The sequence below is a fragment of the Hippopotamus amphibius genome, chromosome 15 (assembly GCF_030028045.1).
Source record: "Hippopotamus amphibius kiboko isolate mHipAmp2 chromosome 15, mHipAmp2.hap2, whole genome shotgun sequence".
Classification (NCBI taxonomy): Eukaryota; Metazoa; Chordata; class Mammalia; order Artiodactyla; family Hippopotamidae; genus Hippopotamus; species Hippopotamus amphibius.
This window is the reverse complement of record NC_080200.1, coordinates 3,207,197-3,233,457: the sequence shown is the minus strand read 5'-3', so window position 1 is coordinate 3,233,457 and position 26,261 is coordinate 3,207,197. Positions and strand designations below refer to the sequence as shown.

At 58.7% G+C, this 26,261-nt stretch overlaps 2 protein-coding genes across 4 annotated transcripts in view; one reads left to right on the top strand and one right to left on the bottom strand.

The window, feature by feature from the left end:
• Positions 1 to 10,373, top strand: part of SH3GL1 (SH3 domain containing GRB2 like 1, endophilin A2) — a 31,579-nt gene extending 21,206 nt beyond the window's left edge. The window contains exons 2-10 of one of the 2 annotated variants that reach the window (XM_057709683.1): positions 4,938 to 5,006; positions 5,269 to 5,341; positions 6,087 to 6,230; positions 6,593 to 6,726; positions 6,867 to 7,025; positions 7,388 to 7,491; positions 8,193 to 8,317; positions 8,468 to 8,527; positions 8,917 to 10,373. In XM_057709683.1, coding sequence (XP_057565666.1) covers positions 4,938 to 5,006; positions 5,269 to 5,341; positions 6,087 to 6,230; positions 6,593 to 6,726; positions 6,867 to 7,025; positions 7,388 to 7,491; positions 8,193 to 8,317; positions 8,468 to 8,527; positions 8,917 to 9,113 — 1,065 coding nt within the window. In that variant the 3' untranslated portion in view covers positions 9,114 to 10,373. Of the gene's footprint in view, positions 1 to 4,937; positions 5,007 to 5,268; positions 5,342 to 6,086; positions 6,231 to 6,592; positions 6,727 to 6,866; positions 7,026 to 7,387; positions 7,492 to 8,192; positions 8,318 to 8,467; positions 8,528 to 8,880 lie in introns of both variants that reach the window. The other variant, XM_057709682.1, reaches the window with a different exon arrangement.
• Positions 10,374 to 10,557: 184 nt separating this feature from the next.
• MPND (MPN domain containing) lies at positions 10,558 to 20,069 on the bottom strand. 2 transcript variants are annotated; one of them, XM_057710340.1, is made up of 13 exons: positions 20,019 to 20,069; positions 19,675 to 19,934; positions 18,703 to 18,939; positions 16,212 to 16,344; positions 15,185 to 15,269; positions 14,884 to 14,980; positions 14,519 to 14,591; positions 14,363 to 14,439; positions 13,179 to 13,365; positions 13,024 to 13,094; positions 12,399 to 12,488; positions 11,577 to 11,669; positions 10,558 to 10,796 (listed from the first exon to the last, which is right to left on the bottom strand). In XM_057710340.1, exons 1-13 carry the CDS (start codon positions 20,023 to 20,025, stop codon positions 10,710 to 10,712), a joined length of 1,497 nt encoding a protein of 498 aa, XP_057566323.1. In that variant the 5' UTR covers positions 20,026 to 20,069; the 3' UTR covers positions 10,558 to 10,709. The 2 variants fall into 2 exon arrangements, with proteins under 2 accessions (XP_057566323.1, XP_057566324.1); XM_057710341.1 differs by having other exon boundaries at positions 13,179 to 13,347.
• Between the last annotated feature and the right edge of the window lie 6,192 nt (positions 20,070 to 26,261).

Here is a 26,261-nt window from a genome sequence, read left to right as displayed (position 1 = left end):
TTGGGATCATCACAGTCGCCGCCTGGGGCCTCCTGTGTCTGGGCATCCTGCACACGCTCAATCTGCCTCCTCCCGACGGCCCCTGGAGCACCCGTGCCCTCCTGGCAGGTCCTACGCAGGCGCGGGGCTTCATCGTCCTCTGGTGTGGGGCATGGGGAGGGCCAGACCGGCCAGTCTGACAGCTCAGGGCGCCGCTCCCAGCTTCTCCACGTACAGCCTTGCGGTTCCGCCTCCCACCCCGGGGCTTCCTCATCTGTCGGATGCGCGTGCCGGTCCCTGCCTCATCACCGCAGAGGGGTGACCATCGATGGCAGGATGTTTGGAACGTGCCCCCACCGTGCCTGGCACGTGGAGGACAGGAACGGCAGTCCCTGTGCCGCCAAGCCTGCGGCTCACCCAGAACACCGTCTGCCCTCCTGGCCGGGCTCGGCCAGCGCTGGCCCCCGAGGCTCACCCAGCTGGGGGCGTGTCTGGCGTGTTTAAATCTCCCTTGCAGCGCTTATCACTGTGTCCCTGTTGTGCCCGACATTGTTATCTCCCTGGCCAGAGGGGCGCTCCTCGAAGCCAGCACCGCCTCTACCGTGGTGGCCAGGTGTCGGGCCTGCCCATCCCCCTCCCGACGGTGGTCGCTAACTGGAGCCAGAAGTGGTCACCCCTGAGGGCCTTGGGTCATGGGCACCTCAGCTGCGGCGCGTTCACTGGCTCAGACCCGAGGCTGACCCTTGTGGGACCACACGGCGGGGTGGCTGGGCCTGGACCCCAAGGCCCTTTCACCCCATCACCTGTCCGTGCCTTTTAGTCCAGTTCTCCAGCCAGTGCCTGCGGGTGGCCGCCCACCGCCCCAGACCTCCAGCCCTCAGCCTGGCCCCGGACTGGGCCCTCACCGCCGAGGAAGGAGGGGGATGCGGGGGCAGGGAGACGTTAGCCGGGCGGAGGGCAGGAGGGGAGTCAGGAGAGGACAGGACCTGCGCCGTTAACATGGAGCGCGGCGAGCGGTCCCCCAGCGTGTATCGTCTGGACGAGGCCGAGGACTCAGCACCACGTGTGCAGCGTCCATCCTGGACCGTGAGGCCCCGAGCAGTCCTGTTTTCTCCCCACTCCTGGCTCCTCCAGGCCAGCCTCCTCCTGTTGCTTTTTTTTTCACTTAAACTCTTAATTCATCAAAGCAATCCTCTGCCCGGGGTCACCGAGCCCGCAGATCAGCCATTTATTTTCCACGTCATATTGATCAGGTTTCCCCGCCGAGATGACTGAATGACAAGACCCCCCATTGGCGCGTCCCACTCAGCAGGATTCGCGCTTCCGCTGCCCCCGAGGGGCCGCTGCAGCCGTGCCTGCCTGGTCCGGCACAGCCGTCCGCCCCTACGCCCCTTCCCGAGGAAGGAAGCTCCTCTCGCCTCCCTGCTCTCTGCTCGACTCCTGGAGCGGCTGCCCTGCCGGCTCCTGGCACAGAGCGCCATGTGTCTGCGGGTTGTTCCATGGAGTGTTCTCTGTTTCTGTCCCACGTGTCAGGTTCCTAGCTGCTCTCCAAACATACCAATGATCTAGAATGCTGAAGCCCGCCCGTCTTTGAGAGAACAGCCCCTTCTCCCATTGGTCTTTATTACCAGTGCCCACGGGCCACTCACGTGGGTGCGGGTGCTCAGGGATGAGGCCCCGTCTCCATGCCAGGCTCACTCCCTTCCCAGGTGCCTGAGACCACACGGCTCACTGCTCCCCAGTGTGAGAGCCTGAATGGGCCGCCCTCTGCCTGCCACAGTCACAAGGGGGCTTGTCATCATAAATCCGGCCAGAGTCCAGGTGGGAGCTGGGCCCAGGTGGCCCTGCCAGAGCAGCCTGAGTGGGTCAGCACGCGGGGAAGTGAACGGATTGGCGGTCCTTCCACTTTCTCAGTGGCAGTAGCCACCTCTGCAGTCTAAGCTGCAGTTTGAACTTAGGGGGACGTGGAGCGGGAGCCCTGGAGGTGCCTGCAGGCTGAAGTGAGGGCAGGGGGTATGGTCAGATGAAACGTGGTGGGGGTTGGCTCGTGCAGTTTTCGGGAGAGGGACCACCAGAGGGCCAGGCCTCAGAGCGAGCCTCCCATGGGGGAGGGAGTGTGCTCCCTGCTGGGCCCAGCACAGGCCAGCGGTACCTCGATGGAAGATGGAGCCACCGCCTCGGGGACGGACACAGGAAGGCGCACACTCGTGTCACAGGACAGCAGTCAACACTGGTGGCTGGTCTCAGAACCACCCATGGACCCTTTTACCAGACAGATGCCTGGCCTCCTCAACAAAGACCCTGATCTGGGCCTTCATGGGACACACGGTCACTGAGCGCCACGCCAGGGCGGAAGTGAGCCAGGCATGCCGGTGGGGAGCCAGGCTGAGATCTGAGAGGCCCGGCCGACGGGCCGCAGCGAGTTCATCTCCAAAGGCCGCTGCCAGGGCTGGCTGAGCGCAGCCTCTCCCACAGCAGCTCTTCAGCCCTGGGTGTCACCTGGCAGGGGCGGGCCGGCACCTGAGCTGGTGTGCGGCTTGGCCTGGGCCCCATGTGTCCCGGGAGGCCCCGGCACGGATTTCACGGTGGCGGCCAGTGTGGGCCCGCTGCTGGTTACTCAGGCTCCCGCCCAGCCGGGTGGGCCCTGGCGGCCGGGGTGTCCACACCATCGCGGTCACAGCCCTGCGGGAGAGTGGGCAGCGGTTGCCCACCTGCTCTGCTGCTCCCCCAGCTGAGTGGTAGCTGCTCAGGCCTCAGCCAGTGGGCGGGTCCCTCTGCCCTGTGAGCCAGTGTGGGGGCGGTGCTCAGGAGATGCAGAGAGAAGTGCGGGCTTCAGCCCTTAGCCTGCGGGGCCCCTGCCAGGGCTGCGCCTCAGTTTCCTCTCCCGCAGCCTGGGAACCAACCCCATCCGGTTGTGGGGAGTGCGGGGTGCAGACGCTGCACGGGAAGGCGTTACTTCCACGGCGGTGCTGCTGCTCTTGCCGGGCCTGGGATGGTGTGTGCGGGGTCCCTGAGCAGGACTGAGCGGCAGAGTCCTGGCCCCTGGCACAGACGGGGCACTCCCCGCGCTCCAGCCTCCTCCTGGGGGCTCCCCGGGTCCCTCTGGAGCGAGGTCTGCGCCTCCCCGGAGCCCCGCCCCCGGCTGCGGTTGGCATGTGGCTTGCTTGTTCCCACTTTTCCCTTTCGGCCTTTTGTCATCCTTTCACCCATTTGTGCCAGTTCCAGACTGAGCCTCGGAGAGGAGAGTGGGGCCGATCAGCCCGAGGGCCTGGAGCTTGAAGCTCGCGGGTGGCGGTGGGGCGCTGACACGGGTAGGGCCCCAGATGTTCCCAGCAGGGCCCCCCAGGGGCCAGAGCAAGGATGGCCCCGTGCAGAGGTGCCTGTGGAGCTGTCAGGGCTCCCAGGGGAGATGAGAAGGTGACATTCCTGGGGGCCTGGAAGAGGGCTCTGCCCGTGCCCTCTCCCCTCAGAGGAAGGACGTGGTCCCTGGCAGCACAGCCTGCTCCCTGGGGGCGCCCGTGTCCCCTGCACTGAGCAGGCCCTCGGCCCGGAAGGTGTGATTTTTGAGCCCTGGAGGTTCAGCTACTCTCAGTTCACCAGAAGTGTGTTGTCTCACATCAGACACCTGACTCATTTTCCTCTGGCAACCACCAAATTTGAGAATGTTCTGTTTTACCATAATCAGAAGAAGTGAAACCGTCCCATGAAATAAAGTGGAATGCCTCAGAAACACCTAGGAGAGACCAGAGTCTTTCCTTATAAAGTCAGAAACGGGAACGCAGCCCCTGCCTGCCCTTGGAGGTCCCCCAGAGGCTGGTGCATGGTGGAGGGGGCCCTGAGCCAGCCCTGCTTCCTTCCTGTGCCCTGTCCCGCCCCGGACTCCTGGGGTACAGCTGCCGTGAGGACACTGACTTGCAGGGGCAGGCAGCTGCCCCCAGTGCTCCCTAGACCCCAGGCGGGGAGGGGCAGAGATAAAGGCCTGTGGGCTAGGCGTGCCCTGCAGTTCTGCGGTCCCCTTGGAGGGCCAGGGGCTCGGGGAGAGTAACAGCAATCACCAGTGTGCGCAGCATGGGTGTCAGGGCAGTACCCCTGGACGCACAGTCACACACAGCAACCCCCGCGAGCTTGGCCGCAGCCCTGTGTGTGTCACCTGTCATCCCCTTTACAGAGGTAAACACCAAGGCCCAGTGAAGCTGACAGCCCACGACCACACAGGTTAGGGTTAGAGTGCTCTCAGGAGCTCCGCGCATGGTCCTAACAGGTGGGCAGAGACTGCTGCTGGCCACCAGGAAATTGTGTACGCGCGCACATGCGCGTGCAAGAAGTGACATCTGGGCCCCGCAGTTGGCCCATGTGGGGCAGGTCTTCCCTCCCACTGGGCACCTGTCCACACAGCGGTCCTAATGTTCCTTCAGCCTTGGGTCCTGTCGCCTCTGAGAGGCGCCCAGGTAGACGCAGACCCTTGGTCCCTGAGACTCCTCCTCAGAGAGGCAGGAGTTCAGTGGGAAAGGGGGGCTGCAGCTCCCTGAATGAAGGGGCTTCGGTGAGCCACGGTGCCTTGCCCGGAGCTGGAGCACAGCACCGCCGCCTGGGCGTGGGCCCCGCAGCCCTGTGAGGGTGCTCCGGGCACGCTGCACAACCCTGCGGGGGCGGGGACCCTCTCGGGGGCTGTGGCGCCACCAGCACAGCCTGACCCGGCGGGCATGGCCAGGGAAGGCTTCCAGCAAGAGGGGCCCCCGGCTCTGGGTTTGCAGGAGTGTGTGGGTTTGGAGTGAGGGCCTCGTTCAGCCCCCCATGTTGCCGTTGGCCGCCATGTTCAGCATCCCCAGGAAGCCATGGCGGATGTCCTGAGCCCTCGCCCCCCTCCTCTTCCTCCGTGGATGGGGCAAGAAGGCGTCCTGGAGGCCCCTTCTTCCTCCCCTGCGGCTCACACTCTCTTCCCTCCTTTCGTCCCACAGCTGGTCAGTGAGAAGGTCGGAGGGGCTGAAGGGACCAAGCTGGATGATGACTTCAAAGAGATGGAGAAGGTAACGGGAGGGGGGGCTCTTCGGGACGGTCTAGGTGGGTCTCAGACATCCCCAGCCCTGGGCAGGCAGCGGCGGGGTCACATCATAGCCAACAGCAAGGAGGCAGGGAGGCGCCAACAGCCCCCAGAGCAGCCGGCAGTTCCTGTGTGGGCTCTGAGGCGGGCAGGGAACCGGGGCCAGGGCAGGGGCTGTCCAGGGGCTCCTGGTTTGGCCTCAGGCGCCCTGATGGTTTTGAAACCCCACACGTGGACTCTCTTTACAGAAGGTGGATGTTACCAGCAAGGCTGTGACGGAAGTGTTGGCCAGAACCATCGAGTACCTGCAGCCCAACCCAGGTAGGGGGCCAGCCAGCTGTGAGGGGTCTGCCCCCAGCTCCTCGGGTCTCTGTCAGTCGGGAATCTTCTGGTTACCGGAGCATGAAGAAGCAATGTATGGGCCTACAGAATTGGAATGCCCAGGGGTAGGCAGGTTGCGGCATGGCTGGATGCAGGCATCCAAAGGATGTCCTCAGGGCCATACGTTTCCTTGTGTTTTATCTGTCAGCTCTCATTTCTCATGGCAGCCCTAGCCTTAAATTACCCTTAGAGCTAGGGGTCCCAGCAGAAAAGAGCATCTTTTTACCCCAGTGGACTTCTTGGACCAATTTTAATCGCATGCCAGGCTCCAGCCACAAGCCTGCTTTTGAAGCAACAGGTGCGGTCTCCAAGGCGGAGAGGGAGGCAGGGACTTTTCCATGAGGAGAATCCAAATGCTGGTTCCTGTAGTGAAGGGCGGCAGCAGAAGCAGCCGCGTCCACCTGAGGCCCGTGCGGGGGACGGGCTGGAGCTGGCCAGGGTCTGTGTCGGGGCGCCTACCCCGCTTCTCTGGGGGTCTCGAGGAGCTGGTCCCCGTCATGCCCACTGCCAGTGCTCCTGCGTGAGGATGAGAGCAGAGGAGCGGAGTCTGTTCGGGAGGTTCTTCTCACATTCTGGTTCCTCAGGCCAAGGGAGCGCTTTAGAGATAAACAAGAACCCGGGCGGGGGGGGGGGGGGGGCGAGGGGGGCACCAGCAGTGCAGCCCACCCGGCCTATCCTCTTCCAGCCTCTCGGGCCAAGCTGACGATGCTCAACACGGTGTCCAAGATCCGAGGGCAGGTGAAGAACCCCGGCTACCCGCAGTCGGAGGGCCTGCTGGGCGAGTGCATGATCCGCCACGGGAAGGAGCTGGGCGGCGAGTCCAACTTTGGTGAGGCCGCAGGGAGGCTGCAGGGTGCGGGCCTGGGGGCGCGGGTGAGGCTGTGCTGCCGGCAGGCGGGCATCTCCCCTGTAGCTCGAGGGTCTTCTCCGGGGCCGGCCGGTCCCCTGGATGAGGGCAGTGGAGGCTGCTGAGGAAGGACCTGGGTGCCTTCCGAGGGGGGGAGGGCGGCTCGTGAACACCTGTCATCACACCTGTCACTACTGGCCCCTGTGGCTCCAGGTCAGATTTCAGGGTTCCTTGTTTTTTTCTCTGTTGTGGCATCAAGGTCCTTGGCTGTGGGATGTGTCTCGGCTGCGCAGGCCGAGGCCTCCTGTGACAGCTCCCCCCGCCCCGCCCCCTCTTCTCCCCAGGTGATGCCCTGTTGGATGCCGGGGAGTCCATGAAGCGCCTGGCCGAGGTGAAGGACTCCCTGGACATAGAGGTCAAGCAGAACTTCATTGACCCGCTCCAGAACCTGTGTGACAAGGACCTGAAGGAGATCCAGGTACCCTGGGCGGCCGCAGCCCCCCTCGCTCCCCCAAGCCCCGGACGGCCCGGTCCAGGCCGGGTTTTCCAGCAGGGAGGGCGGTGGGTGGCCCTCCCCGAGGTCCCGGGCACAAGGTGTGACCGTCATCCCGGCCCCAGCACCACCTGAAGAAGCTGGAGGGCCGCCGTCTGGACTTCGACTACAAGAAGAAGCGGCAGGGCAAGATCCCAGACGAGGAGCTGCGCCAGGCCATGGAGAAGTTCGAGGAGTCCAAGGAGGTGGCTGAGACCAGCATGCACAACCTCCTGGAGACTGACGTACGTGCGCCGGCCCGTGCCCCTCCCCTCCCCACCACGCTGGCCTGCTGGGGGCGGCCCCGGGATGCCCTGAAGACGGGAGCCCAGCGGTGATGCCCGCTTCCCAGGGCCAGTGGGCGGGCTCCGTGCCTTTTCAGGGCGTGAAGAGAAGGAAGGAGGAACCGGAGGACCGGAGTGGGCAGCCACCGGCCCTGAGGTTTTGGGGTCTCCCCAGGCCCTTCACCCTCCTCCAGCTGCAGCTCAGGGGTCAGGTGGGGGCCGGGCCCATGTCTGGAACAGTCTGGGAAGGCTTCCTGCAGGAGGCAGCCGGAGATGGGGGTCAAAAGGAGGGCAGCTCTTCAGCCCTGGCTGGTCCCTTGCAGATTGAGCAGGTGAGCCAGCTCTCCGCCCTGGTGGACGCCCAGCTGGACTACCACCGGCAGGCCGTGCAGATCCTGGATGAGTTGGCCGACAAGCTCAAGCGAAGGTGGGCCCGGCCCCCCAGCCTTCCCCACGGGAGCCCCGTGGCTGGGAGGCCTGGTGTGGGGGTGCTGTGGCTGCCTGGGCCCGCCCTGCAGAGCCCCTGGGACGCCCCCACCCCCCGGACAGCCCAGCCCTGCTGTGACAAGTTCCCGAGCAGCGGGGTTGCCTCCTTTTCAGAATCCCCAGCTGCATGAGTGGGGGCGGGGGGTCCCAGGAGGGAGCAGGACCTCCTCACGGTCCTCCTGGTCCCCAGAGGGGAGGCTTGGGATGTCCTGAGGGGAGAGGGTTTGCCCAGGGCTGCCCTGGGGAGCCCCTTCCTCTCCTTCCCTGTCTCCCAGAGGGGCACTTGGGGCTCCTGTGTCTCAGGGCCATCTCACAGGCAGGCAGCATCCAGGGCCTGAGAAGGGAAGCCCTGATGGGTGGTGGTTCCCGAGGATCTGTTGGACATCAGCTCCCCGCCCGCCACCACCACCAAGGAGGCTTCCCGGTTCAGTAGGACCCGGCCTATAGGCAGCCTTGGAGAAATGCCAGTCCCTTCCTCAGCGTGCCCCTGTGCATGGGGGTCCCCCTCCCGCAGCCTCCCTCCCCAGGCAGCAGCATAAACAGCTGGGGGTGGAGGCCTTGTTCCCTGAGCTCGACACGCGAGACACGCCAGGGCTTGGGAGGCAGCCCTGCAGCTGTTCACAGGCGCCCTTCCTCACGCAGGATGCGGGAAGCCTCTTCACGCCCCAAGAGGGAGTATAAGCCCAAGCCCCGGGAGCCTTTGGACCTCGGAGAGCCTGAGCAGTCCAACGGGGGCTTCCCCTGCACCACGGCCCCCAAGATCACAGGTAACAGGAAGGGGCGCCACTCTGTCCCCGGCCCCTTTGGGGGCAGCCCCCAGCCCGCCATCCATCCAACCGGAGGCCGGTCCTCTGCGAGAGGGCCCCCCCCCTCCCCACCAGCTTCCTCAGCCCAACTCTGTGCTTGTCTGCAAGCAGCTTCATCATCTTTCCGGTCTTCCGACAAGCCCACCCGGACTCCCAGCAGCAGGAGCATGCGTGAGTGTCCCCCACGGGCCCAGGCCCTGCCCCCTGCCCCCGTCTCGGTTTACAATGCTGCCGTCTAATCTGTGCCCCAAGGGCCCTTACCCTCCGCCCCTGCCCTGGCAGACGTGGAGCCTGGCCTCCCTCTGCTCTGAGTGGTGCCCTGAGAGCTGTGTGCTTCTGCTCACTGTTGCCCTGAGGCCACCCGGTGTCCCCAGCTCCTCGCAGGAGTGTTTTGGTGACCACTCAGAGCCCCCTCCCCTCCCCTCCCCTCGTCACTTGCTCCTCCTGACAGCCACAGAGGAGGGAGCGGTGGGCGGGGTGGGTCGGAGAGGCGGGGAGGGTGGCATCACCCTGTGCACCCACAGGGGCAGATGACAGCCGGGACCTCCCCCCGCCCCCAGCGCCCCTGGACCAGCCGAGCTGCAAGGCCCTGTACGACTTCGAGCCTGAGAACGACGGGGAGCTGGGCTTCCACGAGGGCGACATCATCACGCTGACCAACCAGATCGACGAGAACTGGTACGAGGGCATGCTCCACGGCCAGTCCGGCTTCTTCCCGCTCAGCTACGTGGAGGTGCTGGTGCCCCTGCCTCAGTGACCGCGTCTCCGTCCGGATCTCTGCATTCCATGGGCCCCGTGGCGGGGGGGGGGGGGGGGGGGGGTGCTCGCAGCCCGCGGGGTGCTCCCCTCTGGCCGCCAGCCCTGGGGCAGCAGGGCCTGTTTACACTAGCGCTCACCCCTGGTGGAGGGGACTCTCCTCCCCACTCCACGTGGCAGCCTTGGGGGCTGGGCAGTGTTCCTCCTTCCTGCTGCTCCGACTCGGCCCCCCAGCCCCGCCCCACCCCACCCCGAGGAGGCCCACACTAAGGTGCTCTTAGAAACACTAACTCCTCCTGCCCCTTCTCCAGGGCCTGGTCACTCCTCGGGGGCCTCCCTTCTCTCTCTTTCTGCCCCTCCCTCTCTTCCCCACCCCTCCCCTCTCCCACACACACACATCCTCTCCCACCTCCATCCTGCTCTGCCCGGAGACCTGCCCGTAACAGGATGGGACTGAACATAGGTGCAACAGGTGGTCTGGGTGAGACCCCTGGCTGAGACTCAGCAGCCTGCTTTTAAACTCCCCCCAGACATTCCCAGCCCCCTCCACGGGTCCCTAGGCCCCTGAATGCCTACAGATGCCAGCTTCTTTGAAGGGCCTCGCCCCTTCCCTCTGGCTGGGGACTCGGGGAGAGATGAGCCTGGGGTTTTCAGGGGCCAGGGCCCCTAAGGACAGGCCATCTCCCTCCTGCAGGGCACTGAGTCATAACACCTGTGCCCACTGCCCCACCCCACCCCCCCACCCCCAGCCGAGCACCCGGAGCATCTCTCTGTGGCACAAGCTGCTGTCACCAGCGCACGTACGTGCGTGTACACACACACACACACACACGGGACCATGGGCACCCAGCCTCCACTGTGTGGAAGGTCAAGCACAAAGGCTTTGATAAGTGAATGTTCCCAGACCCCTGGCTGCTGGGACCCCTGGGGGAGTCACGGGCACCTCCCTGTTCCGAGCTGGCCGCCACACCCTCTTTGGTCAGTGGCCCAGGCTGTCTCCTCCAGACCAGTAGGGCCCCAGCCCTGCACCCACTCCCCCTCTTGCCTAATCCCAAACTTGGCTAAACAGGGGAGCCCGGGCCGGTTCACATTCCCCTCCTCCGGTGATCTGGTAAAGCCCCCAAGGACACCAGGCCCTCCCTGTGCGTCCCCGAGGCCCCCTGGTTACCAGTAGGTGGAGGAGGCACAGACATCAGTCTAGGGCAGATCAAAATGTAATCCTGATGTTTTTTTAAAAAAGTATTAAATGTCTCTTTCTACATCTTCTTGCCTGGTGGTGGTACAGGGCAGGCCCTCCCGGGGGGGGGGTCTCCAGCCAGGGCGGGACCCACATGGGCACCAGCCCACAGCAAGCCCCAAAGGGACGGCTGTCACTTGTCCAGTCGCCCAAACGACCCTTCCCCACAGCCACGGCCGCACGAACCCGCGAGACACACGCCTGGGCTGCTTCTCCTTTATTATCTGAGCCCCTCACACGCCTCAGTCCCGTAGGCACAGGGCAGCACAGACAAAGGCCCTGGACCCGCTCCCTGCACCCAGAGCCGTGAGGGTGCCGCGTCTGACCAGAGGGCTCCCAGGTCCTTGGAGGCCGGTGCCCTCAGCTCCCCTGCTTGAGGACGCTGTAAACCTGCTCCAGCACGTGGCACAGGCCCTGGTCCTTGGGCATCCGGCTGGCCAGGGAGATCTGAAAGGAGCCGGCCTGTTGCCTCACGGTTGAGCCTGGCCGAGGGGCCCTCCTGCCCCAGGCACGTGGCGGCGTCCCTAAAGCCATACCTTGAGACCTGGGGGTGTCATCTTTTGGGGGTTGGGTCCCACCACACCTTCCAAGTCCCGCTCTTGTGCACCCTCCCCCCCGCGTGTGCCGAGGCCACCCCCACCCTGCACCAGGCTGGGAGGCGACCAGTGGCAGCTTTAAGCCCTGGTCACTGTTAAGTCTGAACAGAACAAGCAGACGTGGGGAGCTGTTTCTCTGCAAAGCCGAGGGGGCCGTGTCTTCTGAGAATGACACTCAGGCGGCACTAAGAGGCCACGAAGCCCCTGCCGACAGGTCCCACTAACCAGCCGCAGGGCCAGGGGGCTAGACAGACCCCCTCCCAGCACCAGCCGGCCCTTCTGGGTCAGCTGCGCTGCTGCCCACGACTCGGAACCCCTCCTGCACCTCAGTGGGCGACCCCGGGAGAAGCGGGGCCCAGAGCAGCGACTCCAGCCGGGATGTCCCAGGGGTCGTGAGGTCTGCAGAGCTTTGTTCCCATCTGCATTTCCATGGTGATCTCTACCACCCCCATTCCCCATCCCCCCCACCGTGTGACAAAACACAACTTTTCTTTGGCAGCGTTCATTTCTGACTGAAATAGTTTTGTCCAGGCCCACTTGAGAAGTCACTTGCCCTCAGGCTCCCTGTGGATATATTCTTGGGGGGCTTCCCCAAGATCTTTATAAAAGGAGGGGTTTGCACGGGACTCACTTTGAGCTTGTCGAGGTAGGTGTGCTCCTGGTTCCAAGGCTCCTGGAACCTGACGAGGTCAGGGGCGCCCTTGTAGAAGTCCACCAGCAGCATCTACGGAACGGGGGTGGGGGGGTGAGCCCCGGCTGCGGCCCTGCCCGCCCCAGGCCAGGCGTGGGATGTGGCAGCAATCATGTCCCGGCGAGTGGGACCCGTGCTGCTGTTGCCGCCCCCCGCAGGGCCGCTAGTCTAATGCAGCGCAGCACAGACAGCGTTACCCAGGTCCCCAAAAGAGACCACCGATCAGCGCCGCCCTGCCGCCCTGCCGCCCTGCAGAGATAAGGAGCTCGGCAGGAGGGGCGACAACTTCCCCAGAAGCAGGAGGCACAGTGAATGTGCTTCTTTATACCCTGCAGCCTGCAAGGCTCCCTGGTTTAGCCTCAGCCTGAGTGGTAACATCGGTGACCTAACAGGTGTGACGAACTAGCTACGTTTGTTTAAATACTCGTTGAACTGCAGGCGTTAATAAATATTTCTCCGAGTAACACCCGAGGTTCTCACGTGTCCCCACTTGGAAAATCCGTGGCAGGTGCAGAGGCCCAAGGCAGGAGCATCCCTAGCACGTTCCAGAACAGCAGGGGGGGCCCGAGGCAAGGATCTGAGACTTGATCCTTAGCGCCCGTGATTTTCAGGAATAGAAGAGGAGCCTGACCGGGCCCAGATGTGGCGCGTTCAGCCACAGCTCCCCGAGTCCTACAGTGTCGCGTCCATCCAGCTGGGCGCCCTGAGTCCCCGCCCGCGCCTCCCAGGGCCCTCACCCACCGCACCTGGGAGTGAACTCACCATCTCATGAAGGATGTCATTAGTCAGGAAGCTGTCCTGGACGTAGGCCATTTCCACATCCATGGGGATGCCATAGTCACTGGGCCTTTGCTGGCGGAGACACGAGTCGGTCACCACTAGCTACCCCCAGCCGCCTCACCAAGACGGCAGGGCGCAGCGAGACGTGCCCGGGGCTGGGAGTCAGAGAACTGATCCTGCAGGCCTGGCTCGGCACTGGGATCAGATCCAGAGCCACGTGGGACCTTGGAGGAACCCAGCAGTGCGACTAGGGAGGCAGGGTGGCATCCCCCCACCGCGCACACAGAGGAGTGGCCATTGCTCTGGACTTCCTTTCTAAAGCTGATTTCCGACCCCAAGACGGGCTTGGGGATTGAAACCAGACACGGCTCAGGAAGGATGCTATCTTGGTAGCAAACCTTTTCAACACCCCTCACACCCATTGCCTCCGGGCAATGATTATGTTCCCATTTCACAGAGGAGAGAAACAGGGCCCAGCCCTCCAAATGAGCCCGGAACCAGAGCCCTGGCTTCGTACTGCTAACAAGGCCTCCCGGCCCCGCCCACACCCACGCAGGGCCCCGCCCACACCGCCCGGCCCCGGGCCTCCCCCAGCAGCCCCGCCTACCTCAGGGGGCGGCATCACCCAGAAGGGCGAGATCTTGGACTCAGGGCCAGGGTTGCCAGGGTAGTAAGGGGCTAGGGGAGGAGAGAGAAGGGGCTGGGCCCGGGGGGCTCGGTGGCCCGGCAGGGCCCCACGCCCGCCCCCTTCCGGGGACTCACAGCAGAGCAGCGCGAGGCAGGGCTGGAAGCCGTTGCTGGAGCCCTGCAGCCGCAGCTGGTAGTCCATCTGCGCGTCGATGTCCTGCAGCGACGGCAGCGCCGGGCTGTTCGGGTGGCTGTGGTACCAGCCCACCAGGGACAGGCCCCGCAGGAGCAGGCTCTGGTAGATCTGGGGGCAGAGACGCGGCTGGGGCCAGCGCGGGACCGGGGGCTCTAGCAGCCCTAGTGCGCGCACGGCTCAGCTCAGCCAGTGTGCTTGGCTCCCACTCAGCCCCATGCGGCCGGCATTTAGTGAGCGCCTGCTGTGTACCAGGCCTGAGGACACAGCAGTGACCGAGACAGACCCTGCCCCACCCTAGGCGAGTCCAGTGGCGGGGACAGTCAACAAATACATTAAAAAGATGCTCCTATACTCCCTGGTGGTCCAGGGGTTAGGACTCCGAGCTTTCACCGCAAAGGGCCACTTCAATCCCTAGTCCCTCCCACAAGCCGCGCGTGGTGCAGCCGAAAAAGTAAAAAAGGAAACAAAAAGAAACAAACAAAAAAAATGCTCCTATCCTAAATCTAAGGCAAATGACTATTTTGCTCACTGCTCTATCCCTAGCACAAGGAACAACCTGGCACACAGTAGGCGCTCAATAAATAGATAGACGCGCGAACAGGCAAGTAGAGGCAAGCCAGAGCCTGAATAGAAAGGAAGAGGGGCTTCCCTGGTGGTTCAGGGGTTAAAACTCACATTCCCAAGGCAGGGGGGCCCCCGGTTCAGTCCCTGCTCAGGAAACTAGGTCCCCGCAGGCATCCTGCAACTAAGGAGCCCGCCTGCTGCAACTAAGATCCAGCGCAACCAAATAAATATTTTTTTAAAAGAGAAAGGAAGGGGTGGGCGGAGAAAGGTACGCACTGAATCCATGCCTATTCTGCCGGGGCTTCACCCCCCCCTCCCCCATCACGCACCCTTATATTTATCAGGCCTTTACCAGGTGCCAGGCAGGCTCAGAGGGGAAGGGGCTGGCGGCGGTTGCACAGAGGAAGTATGCCGGTGGGGGTCGGACCGGAGCTCACACACACCCATTCGCACCCTTGCTGAGCGGGCGACCCTGTGCTGGGCGCCAAGACATGGTCGCCAGGACCGCTGTGTCCGCGCCAGCCCTCCCCAGAATGCCGCGTCGCCGTGCGCCCCTCACCTCCTCTTCCACGGTGGCCGCGGTGTCCGCGTCCCCCAGCCGGCTCCGACAGGGGAAGGCTCTGAGTACCGTGAGCACTGCGCGGAGGCGGGAGAAGGCGTGGACATCGACCCCGGCCCCAAACACCCCCCTGCCCACGGGGCCCCAGATACCCACTCTGACTGTTGATGTCCCAGCGGCCCCCCAGGTACCCCACGACCTGGCTGCGGGTCAGGTGGCTGTGGAAGTCCTGGGGAGGGGAGGGACATCGGAAGACCCGCTCAGACTGCGTCGGGCCCCAAGGCCGTGCTGGGGGGCCAGGGCCCTTGCACTGTGCTGGGGTCAGCCCACCCCACTCCCTTCTTCATTCAGACACTGATTAAGTGCCTACTGTTTACCAGTAGTGAACAGAGCAGACAAGGTCTCCGCCTTCATGGAGCTGACCTTCCAGAGATCCTCTGGGCGGGGGGCGACGACGGCACCCCCTGCCCAGGCCTGGGAGCCCTTGACCCCTAAGGGACAAGGTGGAGCTGGGCACATACCAGCAGGAACAGCACGTTGCTGGAGACGGCCACGTTGAACGGCTGGAACTTGTTGATAGCTGAGAAGGATGTTACTTCCACCAGGGTGTGGGGGTTCCTGTAGCGGCCAGGAGGGTTCCCCAGCCTCAGGAACCCCCAGGCCCTTCCCCCACCTCCACGCTGACTCCCCAGCCCCGCAGGGCCAGCTCTGAGGATCCCAGGTCTTGTCCCTACCCCTGCCCTTGTTCCCCCCACGCCCGCAAGAGCTCATGTAGAGGGGGTTGGGGCTGGAGGTCCTGGCGGGCATAGGGGTGTATCTGACCTAGCGGAGTCGCGACTACCCAGCATGCAGTAGCGCACCGGCACCCGGATCTTGTTTTCCACCCTTTTCCCTGGGGGCGTGGCCTCTGCAGGTGGGGTGTAAGGAAAAAAAAAGAAAAGAAAAAGGGAGCATCAGTTTCTCCCCTGCCAGGAACTGGAAAACGAAGACCAGGCAGCCCAAGAAAGAAAAAAAAGAAAAGAAAAAAGAAAAAAAAAAAAAGCCCAAATTAACAAATCAGGCAGCTGACTTGGAAATCAGGCAGCATGTTAACAAACTGGACCCAAGAGATTTAAAAAATCAGAAGAAGGAGCTTCCCTGGTGGTACAGTGATTAAGAATCCGCCTGCCGATGCAGGGGACATGGGTTCCATCCCTGGTCTGGAAAGATCCCACATGCCACGGAGCAACTAAGTCCGTGCGCCACAACTACTATGACTACGCTCTAGAGCCCGCCACAACTAATGAGCCCATGCTCCGCAAACTACTGAAGCCCGTGTGCCCAGAGCCCATGCTCGGCAACAGGAGAAGCCACCGCAATGAGAAGCCGGCGCACGGGCAACAAGGAGTAGCTCCCGCTCTCCGCAAATACAGAAAGCCCCTGCGCAGCAATGAAGACCCAACACAGCCAATAAATAAAAATTAATAAGTAAATAAATTTAAAAAAATACAAAATCAGAAGGGTTTAGGAAATCGGGTGAGGACCATGCAGCGGGGCAAAGAAATCAGGCAGCAGGGCTAGAAATCAGGCAACGGGGCAAAGAAATCCTCGGAGGAGCAAGGAAATCAGGCAGCATGGTTAAGAAATCTGGCAGCAGATAAAGAAATTGGGCAGTGGGACCCAGAAATGTAGTAGTAGAGCTTAAGAAGTCAGGCAGTGAGAGTGAAATTAGGCAGCGGGCACTGGGAAGTCAGCTAGACATCCTGGGGGCTCTAAGGAAGGGAAAGGCCAGACTTGCCCCCAGCCTCCTCCCCCACCTGAGCTCCGTCCGCCTCCCGCCCTGCCTCCTCCCCTCCCCCACACCTCTCACCCGGGTGGACAGGCTCCGAGGGGCCCTTCGCCGGTGGTCTCCGACTCTTGTCCTCCGCGGAGGCTCCTGTCAGAACCTCCTCCTCCTCTTCCTCCATCATCAGCTCTTCCTCCTCCCCTTCGCTGGCCGGGCTCTGGCGGGGTCGGGGTTGGTGGGGTACAGCTACGGGACTATAAGCTGGAGGCTCCCTCCCCTCCCCGCAAGTTCCACCGAGACCTCTGGCTGGCCTGAGCCTTAGGTTCCTGTCGTTGCCCCGGGTGCCCACTAGAGGGAGGGAGTGAGCAGAGACAATCTAGGCTGCGGACCAGCCTGGCTGGTTCGAATCCTGCCTCAGCCGATCACAAACTGACTTCGGGCTCTAGTCTCCTCACGTGTAAAACGGCACCATGACGTCCAGCCCCACAGGGGTGGCGTAAGGGTGAAATGAGATAATGCGTGCAAAAGCATTTAGCATATGTCCTGTTGCTCCGTATACAGCAAGCACTTTGCATGGATTATTTATTGGATTTTCTCAATAACCTCTCCTGCTCTCTCCTAAAGAGGCTTGCTGAGGTGACCTCTCTGCGTCCAAACCCAGTGGCCACATCTCAGTCTCCATCCTCCGCCCCCTCTTGGTAGCGTCTGTTCCTCTCCTCCTGGGCACTCCTCAGGACCCCACCCCCTGCACTCACCCAGCTTCCCTCCCACCTCTCCCGGATGCTTCTCCTCCACCATCCCACTCCTTGGCCCAGGGCTGGGTCCTCGGGCTCTTGCCTCCCAGGCCCACACCCCTCCTGGGCGGCCTCAAACCCCGTCTACCCCCTGGACAACTGCCACAGTCCTGACTCCAGCATGGGCCTCCCCTGAACACCTGACTCGGGGTCCGGCTGTTCTTCAACGTCTCTGCGCAGAGGGTTCACACTCAACATGGCCACCCTGCACCCGACCATCCCCTCAAACCCGCTCCTCCACATCTCTGATGAGGGCAGTCCTGTCCACCCACTTGCTCAGAACAAAACATCTCCTAACACCAACATCAAATCCATTAGCAAATCTCATCAGACCCACTCTCAGAATTGACCAGAACTTGCCCACTTCTTCCCCACCCAATGGCTGGCCTGGTCTATCCCATCATCACCCTTCTGGACCTCTGCAATCACCTGCATCCTGATTTCCTGCTATTCTTCCTCCACGACCCCCAGTCTGTGCCCGCTACAGCTGGCAGCAGAGGGCGCCTGTGAGGACCAGTCAGGCCACACCCACCTCTGCCCACAGCCCTACAGGTCTCCCGTCTCCCTCAGGATAAGAGCCCAAGTGCACCCCACAGTTCACAAGGTTCTGCACAGCCTGCCCCTGTCCCCTCCCTATTGTCACCTCCTCCCTCTCTCCACCACTCACTCCTCTCCAGCCACATTGGAGCCTCACTGTTCCTCCAAAACACCAGGCACAGTTCAGCCTCAGGGCCTTTGCACATGCTGTTTTCCAGAAATCCTTCTGGCTCCCTCCTTCCCCACCTTCAGTCCTGATCAAATGTCACTTTCAGTGACACCTTCCCTGACCACCCTATTCCTCCCACCACGCCCATCCACTGCTCCTGCTCACTTCTTCCAACGTACGATAAGAGGGACTTATTTTGTTTCTCCATGAAGGCAGAGATTTTTCTCATTTTGCTCTCTGCTTTATCTCCAGCACCTGGAAGAGGGCCTGGCACACAGTTGGCATTTACTAAATGCTTGCTGAATGAATATCCCTGTGGCATGGTGTGAAGGTTAGTTTTGTAAGTCAACTTGGCTAGGTTATAGTACCCAGTTATTGAATCAAACACTAGTCTAGGTGTTGCCGTGAAGGCATTGGGTAGATGTGGTCTGCATCTACCGTAAGTTGACTTTCAATAAAGAAGATAACCCTTGATAATGTAGGTGGGCCTCATCCAATCAGATGAAAGGCCTTAAGAGCAAAAACTGAGGTTTCCTGGAAAACAAGGAATTCTGCCTCAAGACTGCAGCATCAACTCCTGCCTGAGTTTCCAGCGTGTCAGTGGCCCTACAGATATCAGACTTGCCAGCCAGGTGTGTGTGTGTGGGTGTGTGTGGGTGTGTGTGTGTGGGTGTGTGTAATACCCCTGGTACCGTTATCTTCTCTATTTTACATATGAAAAAGGCTAGGAACCCAGACAGTTCACCCAGTCAAGTTCACCGAGCTCGTGACCATTAAAGATACCTATTACTATCGGCATTCAAGACCCTCCCAGATCTGGTCCCCGCCAATGTTGCCAGACCCCTCAGCTACCAAGGCATCTGAATCTCAGCTGCATCTGCTAATAATGGTTCCCTAAGCAGCATGTGTTGCTTCATGCCTACGAGGATTGGCATATGCCATTCCTTCCTCTGGAAACCTCTTCCCTTCATCTTGCTCTGACCAACTCCTGTTCATCCCTCAAGGCCCCAGCTCCAACATCCTCTCTCTGGGCACTCCTTATCCGACAGTGAGTCAGGGAGGCTGAAGAACGCACCTCATCGGCAGCAGCTGCAGGCATATGGAGCTGGTTTCGCCGGAGCCAGGCAGCCTTGTACTTGTCCAGTTTCTGGCCCTTGTACTTGACGGAGGCCCAGCCACAGCCAGACTTCTTGGCCGGGTTCACCAGCTTCTTGCAATGGGTGGCCCAGGCACTGGGTGAGTTGAACACCTGGCCCGTTTCCTGCCACACAATCCTCCCATCGGGCTGCAGGTCTCCCACGAACTTCTTCCCCTGTAGTGAAAGTGGGCTGGCTGGGCCCAGGAGCTGGTATCCATCCAGACCCCTCCTCCGGGAAGTCCTCCCTGACCCCCAGGCTGCTTCCCAGGGTTTGGCACCCACTTCTCACTTCCTTCCAGGAGGCCTTCCAGCTTAGGTACCGTCCTGATCAGCCTGGATTGAAACTGTTCAGTTATGTGTCCGTCCCACCACCCTTCACTGGACTGTGAGCCCCAAAGGGCAGGAACAGGGTCTGTCTGGATCTCCACTGCGTCCCAAACATCAACACAGCCTGGTACACAGCAGGTGCTCAATTCACAAATTGCCCCCACTCCCAAAAAGCACAACAGCAGTAATAATAATAGAAATAACAGCAAACACAAAGCACTTACTGTGTAGCAGGCATACTGCTGAGTACTTTATTCACTGCATCCTCATGCAACCCCAAGGGAGGAAAGAAAATCCCATTTTCCAGATGGGGAAACTAGGATGCGGAGAGATTGAGCGAGGTCACACAGGCAGGAAGGCACTAGTGTCCTCTCTGAGCCTAAGTGTCTCCTTTGGGGAATGCAGTGTTTGGTGAACAGTGTTCTCTCGCCCAGAAGGGCTCGAGCCGGGTTAGGATGCTCCGTGCCTCAGTTTCCCCTCCCCACACTGCGGCTGGGCCTACAGCAAGAAAACACACTGAACTCCGGTGTCCCCGTTTTGCACCAGCCGGGATGGGATGCGGTGGGGGCGGGGGACGCTCACCAGGTAGTAGATGGACAGCACCCCGGCGCCGGGCTCCAGCAGCGCGTCTTTGAGGAGCACCCGCAGCGTGACCGCGCGCCTGGTGAGCGCGCTCCCCGGACCGCCGCAGCTCCCGGGCCCGGCCCCGCCGCCACCTCCGCCGCCCCCGCGCGCGCCGCCCGATGCCCCCGGCCGCTCGGGGTCCTCGACCTCCGCCTCGTCCTCGTCCTCATCCGGCGCCTCCTCGCCCGCGCCGCCCGCGGGGGACAGCGGCTCCGGAGCTGCGGGCAGCGACAGGCTGCAGCGGGGCCGCGCGCGCCGAGCCGGGGCGGCCCTCCCCCGGCCCCCCGCCAGGCCCGCCGTACCTGCCATGGCCGCTCCGCCCCGCGCCCCGCGCCCCGCGCGCCTCGGGCGCTTTCTTCCCGGCACGTGACGCGGCTCCGCCCCGAGGGGGGAGCGGCCCGGCTATTGGCCACCGCGGGTGGGCGGGTGGGGGCTCGGCCCGCGGGAGCGAGCAGGGAAAGCCGGGCCTCGGGCCTGCGCGCGGCGGAGTGGGGGGCGGGGGCTCAGCCCTCCCGGGCCATTCGGGAAACTGAGGCCTGAGGCCACCTTCCATGGGAGGGAGGGGTGATAACCGAGAGCTCAGGGTACCGCTGGGGAAACTGAGGCCGGGGACTTCCGCTTTCGGAGACCAATGACTCCGCTGGAGACCATCCCCACCCGAGCTGGGGGACATGGTGGGGGGGCTCAGCCCGCTACGACGAGCGAGGAAATTGAGGTCCGCGGCCACTCCTATTGGGGGACCCAGAGGCCTCGGCTGTGGGGACCGGGGGACACTGAGGGCCGGGAGAACCAGCCACACTGCCCTGGGGATACGGGCCAAGATGGGGAGGCAGGCCCGCATCGCGACTCTAAAGCGCCCAAGCCCGGTCGCAGTCTCCAAAGGGTTAACTTCCACCCTCCCCGGCGGCGCTCGATTGATTCCTGGATTGGATCACAGCGGAGCCCGCCAACCAATTATAACTGGGTCATTTCATCTTCAGCCAATAGACGGTAGAGGCTGTATTCCTTCCAACCAATCAGTGTTAAACTGCTCCACCTCGACCAGCCTCCGGGCCCCACGCATCCAATCAGTTGTAGGGTCTGGTCCTCAGCCAGCCAATCAGCTCACGGGCCAAGCCTGCCTCGCGGCCCCACCCCCCCACCCAACCCCCCGCACGCGGGGCACGTGGGCGGAGCCAGGCTAGAAGTGAATCCTACAGCTGCGTCCCTTTCTTTTGTCGCTGGCCACTGTCCCGGGACCTTTGCCCCCGAGGCGCAGGGCCACTTCCCAGCACTGGGACTCCTCAGCGCCTGGCAGGGCTGAAAGCTGCGTGCGGGGGGGAGGGGCTCCCTCAAGCTGCATGGCACCTTTGCCTGGGCTCAGCCGGAGTTGGGGGTACCCAACCCCGGTCGGAAAGAGGGGACAAGCTGTTAGGGGCGGGGGTGTCCAGCGAGGGTGATCTGGAATCAAACTGGACCTGCTTCCAAATCCTGCTCCACCACTTCCCAGCTCTGTGACGCTGGCCAAGTGTCTCCACCTCTCTGTTTCTTCCTGGGGATAATAATTCCTACTTCAGTCGTTAAAGACCAGGGCATGATAAAGAGTAACAGCTGGGGAATGTGAATGATTATTATTACTCATGAGGAAATAAAATTTGTATTCTAAGGCAGGACAAGAAAAAGTAAACAAAACTCTCAGTGTTTGTTTGGACCTTCTTCCTCCCCCTCTCCCTAATCTGCATTACACATTAACCAGAGATCCTCAAAGATGGGAAGATGGGAATGCCTACTGCACAGTAAAGGTCAATTTTTTTCCTTCTTCTAATGCTAGCAGTGTAACTTCTTAAAAGAAGAGTGTTCTTTCCCGGCTCTGTAGGGGGTCATGATGATTTACTGCTCGCTCTGTATTTACTTACCTGGACTATGTATCCTTGGTGAACTTTATGTAAAATGTCAGTGTGTCATTTTGATGTACGATCCTTTATCTCAAGGCAGTCCAGTGGTTAAGACTCTGTGCTTCCACTGTAGCGGGCGCAGGTTTGATCCCTGGTCAGGGAAGTAAATATCCTGCATGCTGTATGGCATGACATAAGTAAACAAACAAAGAAATAAACAAAATGTATATGACTGTGCCTTCAGCTTCTATGAGGCGGAACATTCTCAGCTTTCTGAGAATCTGCTTCCTGCATTATAATCCTTATTTTGCCTCAAATAAAATTCCTTTTTTTTCTTCTTAACTTGATAGTTAATTTTCGTTGACACTCCCTTTGTGTCCAGTCCAAGCCTCCTTTTGGAGTCCTCTCACCACCCACCCAGGGTCTAGCCATCAACCAGGCATCCCCCAGCCCCTTAGACTCAGCAGAACTCAAACTGGCCTCAGCTTATTCCCCCATATCCTTGCAAACATTCTCTTTGACTCTCTTCTAAAACCCCAGACTAGATCTTCAGCCTCTCCCATCCAGATCATTTCCTAGGGACTCAGCCCTCCATACTCACCCACACCAAGTCCATCTTGCACCCTGGCTGGCCCCAGAGGGATCTTTCTAAAATGCAACTATGACCACTTCCCTCCCCTGCTCTATATCCTTCTATGAATCCCTGTTGCCTTTGTTGTTGTTGTTGTTTTAAATATTTATTTATTTATTTTTGGCCGCAACAGGTCTTAGTTGCGGCACGCGGGATCGCCATTGCAGCATGCAGGCTCTTTCGTTGTGGTGCAAGGGCTTAGTTGCCCCTCAGCATGTGGGCTCTTAATTCCCCGACCAGGTATCGAACCCGCATCCCCTGCATTGGAAGGCGGATTTTTTTTCCTTGTCATTTGCCTTTTTATTTATTATTTTTTTAATTTATTTCTTTATTTATTGGCTGCGGTGGCTTGTTGCTGTGCATGGGCTTCTCAGTGCGGTGGCTTCTCTTGTTGCAGAGCATGGGCTCTAGGCGCGTGGGCTTCAGTAGTTGTGGCACGCAGGCTCAGTAGCTGTGGTGCACAGTCTTAGTTGATCTGAGGCATGTGGGGTCCTCCCGGACCAGGGCTTGAATTCCTGTCCCCTGCATTGGCAGGTGGATTCCTAACCACTGTGCCATCAGAGAAGTCCCTGGAAGGCGGATTCTTAACCACTGGACCACAAGGGAAGTCCCCTCATTGCCCTTGATAAATAAAATTAACAATAACTGCTGTGACCTTATTAACCATTAACTATTTATGGCAGGTAGTGTAATAAACATTACCAGACAGTTCAAGAAGTGAAGAGATTGCCCTGAGTCACACAGTTGTTCAGTGGATTCCAAAGGCTATTCTTTGCAATGCATATAAAGTCCAGGCAGCCCTATAACTATTAAGGAAATTGAATTTGTAATTTTAAAAGTCCCCCAAAAGGGACTAGGTATCTTCAAGATTCAAAAGTTGTTTTTTTTTTAATTAATTTTTATTGGAGTATAGTTGCTTTACAATGTTGTGTCATAAGTTCTTTAGCTACAAGTTCATTTCAGTAGCAGACCTGACAAGTATTTGAGGTCAAAACCCTATGTGCTTAAAAAAAAATGTTTCTTACCATGTTAATGAAAGTATTCAATTACTTGGAAGAAAATAATAAATAAAAAAAATAAAAGTCAAATAAATCTCCAGGCCCAGATGGAGAATTCTACAAAGGTTCAAAGAAGAATTAACACCACTTGAACATAACCTCTTCCAGAAAATTGAAGAGGGAACACTTCCCAATTCATTTTATGAAGTTAGGATCACCTGAAACAAAAACCAGATAAAGGAGAGTACAAAGGAAAAAAATTACAGGACATCCCTCATGAATCCAGACACAGAAATCCTTACCAAAATATTAGTAAATAGAGGGCTTCCCTGGTAGCACAGTGGTTAAGAATCCTCCTGCCAATGCAGGGGACATGAGTTCAACCCCTGGTCTGGGAAGATCCCACATGCCGCAGAGCAACTAAGTCCACGCGCCACAACTACAGAGCCTGTGTTCTAGAGCCCACGAGCCACAACTAATGAGCCTGTGTGCCACAACTACTGAAGCCTGAGCGCCTAGAGCCCGTGCTCTGCAACAAGAGAAGCCACTGCAATGAGAAGCCTATGCAACGCAGCGAAGAGCAGCCCCCACGCTCCACAACTATAGAAAGCCCGTGCACAGCAACAAAGACCCAATAAATAAACACAGCCAACAAGTAAAAATAAATAAATTTATTAAAAATATTAGTAAATAGAATTCAGCAATATATAAAAAAGAATTATGTCTATCATGACCAAGTGGAGTTTATTCCAGGGATGCAAGACTGGTTCAGTATTCCAAATTCAATCAGTGTTAGCCACCATATTTAAGAAGTTGTGGTAGGTAAAATAATGGTTCCCTAAACTTGTCCACATCCGAATCCCCAGGGCTTGTGCATATTTAGGCTACATGGCATAGGGGATTAAAGTTGCAGATGGAATTACGGTTGCTAATCAGCTGACTTTAAAGAGATGATCCCAGATTATCTGGTAAACCCAATATAGTAACAGGGGTCCTTAAATGTGGAAGAGAGTCAAGGACGGGTGACTGTGGAAGAAATTCAGAGTGATGTGATGTGAAATTTCTACCCTCTGTTGCTGGTTTTCTGGATGGAGGAAGGAATGTGGAAGGCATCTAGAAGTTGGAAAAGGCAAGGAATCAGATTCATTCTTTGAGCCTTCAGAAAGGAACACAGCTCTGCTGACACCCTGATTTTAGCTTTGTGAGATCTGTGTAGGACTCCTAACCTATAGAATGGTAAGATGATATATTTGTGTTATTTTAAGCATCTAAATTTGTGATAATTTATTACACTGACCACAGAAAACTAACACACAAGCCGAGGAAGAAATTTCACAAGCGCTTATCAATTCATGCAGAAAAAGCATTTGACAGAATTCAATACCCACTCATAATAAAAACTCTCAGCAAACTAGGAACAGAGGGAAACTACCTTAGCTTGGTGAAGAATCTCTACAAAACTTCAGTTAACATTGTACTTAATGGTGAAAGACTGAACACTTATCCCCTTAAGACTGGGAACGAGGCAAAGATGTCTACTGCCACCATTCTTATCCAACAGAGTTCTGGAAGTGCTAGCCAGCACAATAAGACAAGAAAAGGAAATAAAAGGCATGCAGACTGAAAAGGAGGAAGAAATGAAATTAACCCTATTTGCAGATGACATGATGGCCTGTGTACAAAATCACAAGAAACCTACCAAAAACACCCCCAGAACTGGGACTTCCTAGGTGGCGCAGTGGTAAAGAATCCGCCTGCCAATGCAGGGGACACGGGTTCGAGCCCTGCCCTGGGAAGATTCCACATGCCACGGAGCAACTAAGCCCGTGCGCCACAAAAAAAAAAAAAACAAAAAAAAACACCCCCAGAACTAAGTTAGTTCAGCAAGTTACAGATTAAGAGATCAACACACAAAAATCAATGACATGTCTGTTTGCTAGCAATGAATATGTGAAAACTGGAATTAAAAATGCAATGATGCTTATAATTGCTGAAAGAAAGAAAAGAAAAGAAAGAAAGAAAGAGAAAGAAAGAAAGAAAGAAAGGAAGGAAGGAAGGAAGGAAGGAAGGAAGGAAGGAAGGAAGGAAGGAAGGAAGGAAGAAAGAAAGAAAGAAAGAAAGAAAGAAAGAAAGAAAGAAAGAAAGAAAGAAAGAAAGGAAGGAAGAAAAAGGAAGAAGGAGAAAGAAAAAAAAGGAAATGCTTAGTTGTAAACTTAAAACAGATACAGGACTTGGATACTGAAAACTGTCCAACGCTGATGAAAGAAATCAAAAATTTAAATAAATGAAGAGAACCTGAAACTAACATAATATTGTTATACTTCAATAAGAAAGGAGGAAAGAAGGGAGGGAGGGAGGAAAGAAAGAGAAAAAGAGAGAAAGAGAGAGAGAGAAAGGGAAGGAGGGAGGGACCATGTCTGTGGGTTGGAAGACTCAACACAGTACCTAAAAGATGTCAAGTCTCCCACAACTGATATACAGGTTTAGTCCTATTCCTATCAAAATCCCTGCAAGACGGACATCCCTGCTGGTCCAGTGGATAAGACTCCATGCTCCCAATGCAGGGGGCCTGAGTTCAATCCCTAGTCAGAGAACTAGATCCCTCATGCATGCCACAACTAAAAGTTCTCATGCCTCAACTAAGAAGTCCGCATGCCTCAACGAAGATCCCGTGTGCCACAACTAAGACCCAGCACGGCCAAAATAAATATCAAAAAAAAAAAAAAAATCCCTGCAAGATTTTTTGGTAGATACAAGCAAGAGTGTTCTAACGTCCAGGCAGCCTGGACATTCCTGTGTCACTGTATGGTCTCATCCCCTCACCACTCTGACACCCGACTCCTTTCTCTTCCTTTGCTTAGTCAGGTCCCCTCCTGATGCCCTCCCACTGACAGCTCCCAGCAACTCTCCCCTCTGTTCCCTGACTCCAGCTAGGTCTCCCTGACCTCTTGCAGGGACCAGAGAGGCCAGGATTTCCCTAGGATCCCTGGACCTGCCCGGGCCCAGCCTCCGCCCAGTGCGGGCAGGGGAGGGAGCTTGTGA

Bases quoted from the DNA above. Each gene is read 5' to 3' on its own strand.
- MPND (XM_057710340.1), bottom strand. The intron at 14,981-15,184 runs GTCAGATACACC...TGGCCGCTACAG, and splicing joins GGTAGTCGCGACTCCGCTAG to GAACCCCCACACCCTGGTGG. The intron at 11,670-12,398 runs GTGAGTTCACTC...CCCGTTCCGTAG, and splicing joins ATGACATCCTTCATGAGATG to ATGCTGCTGGTGGACTTCTA.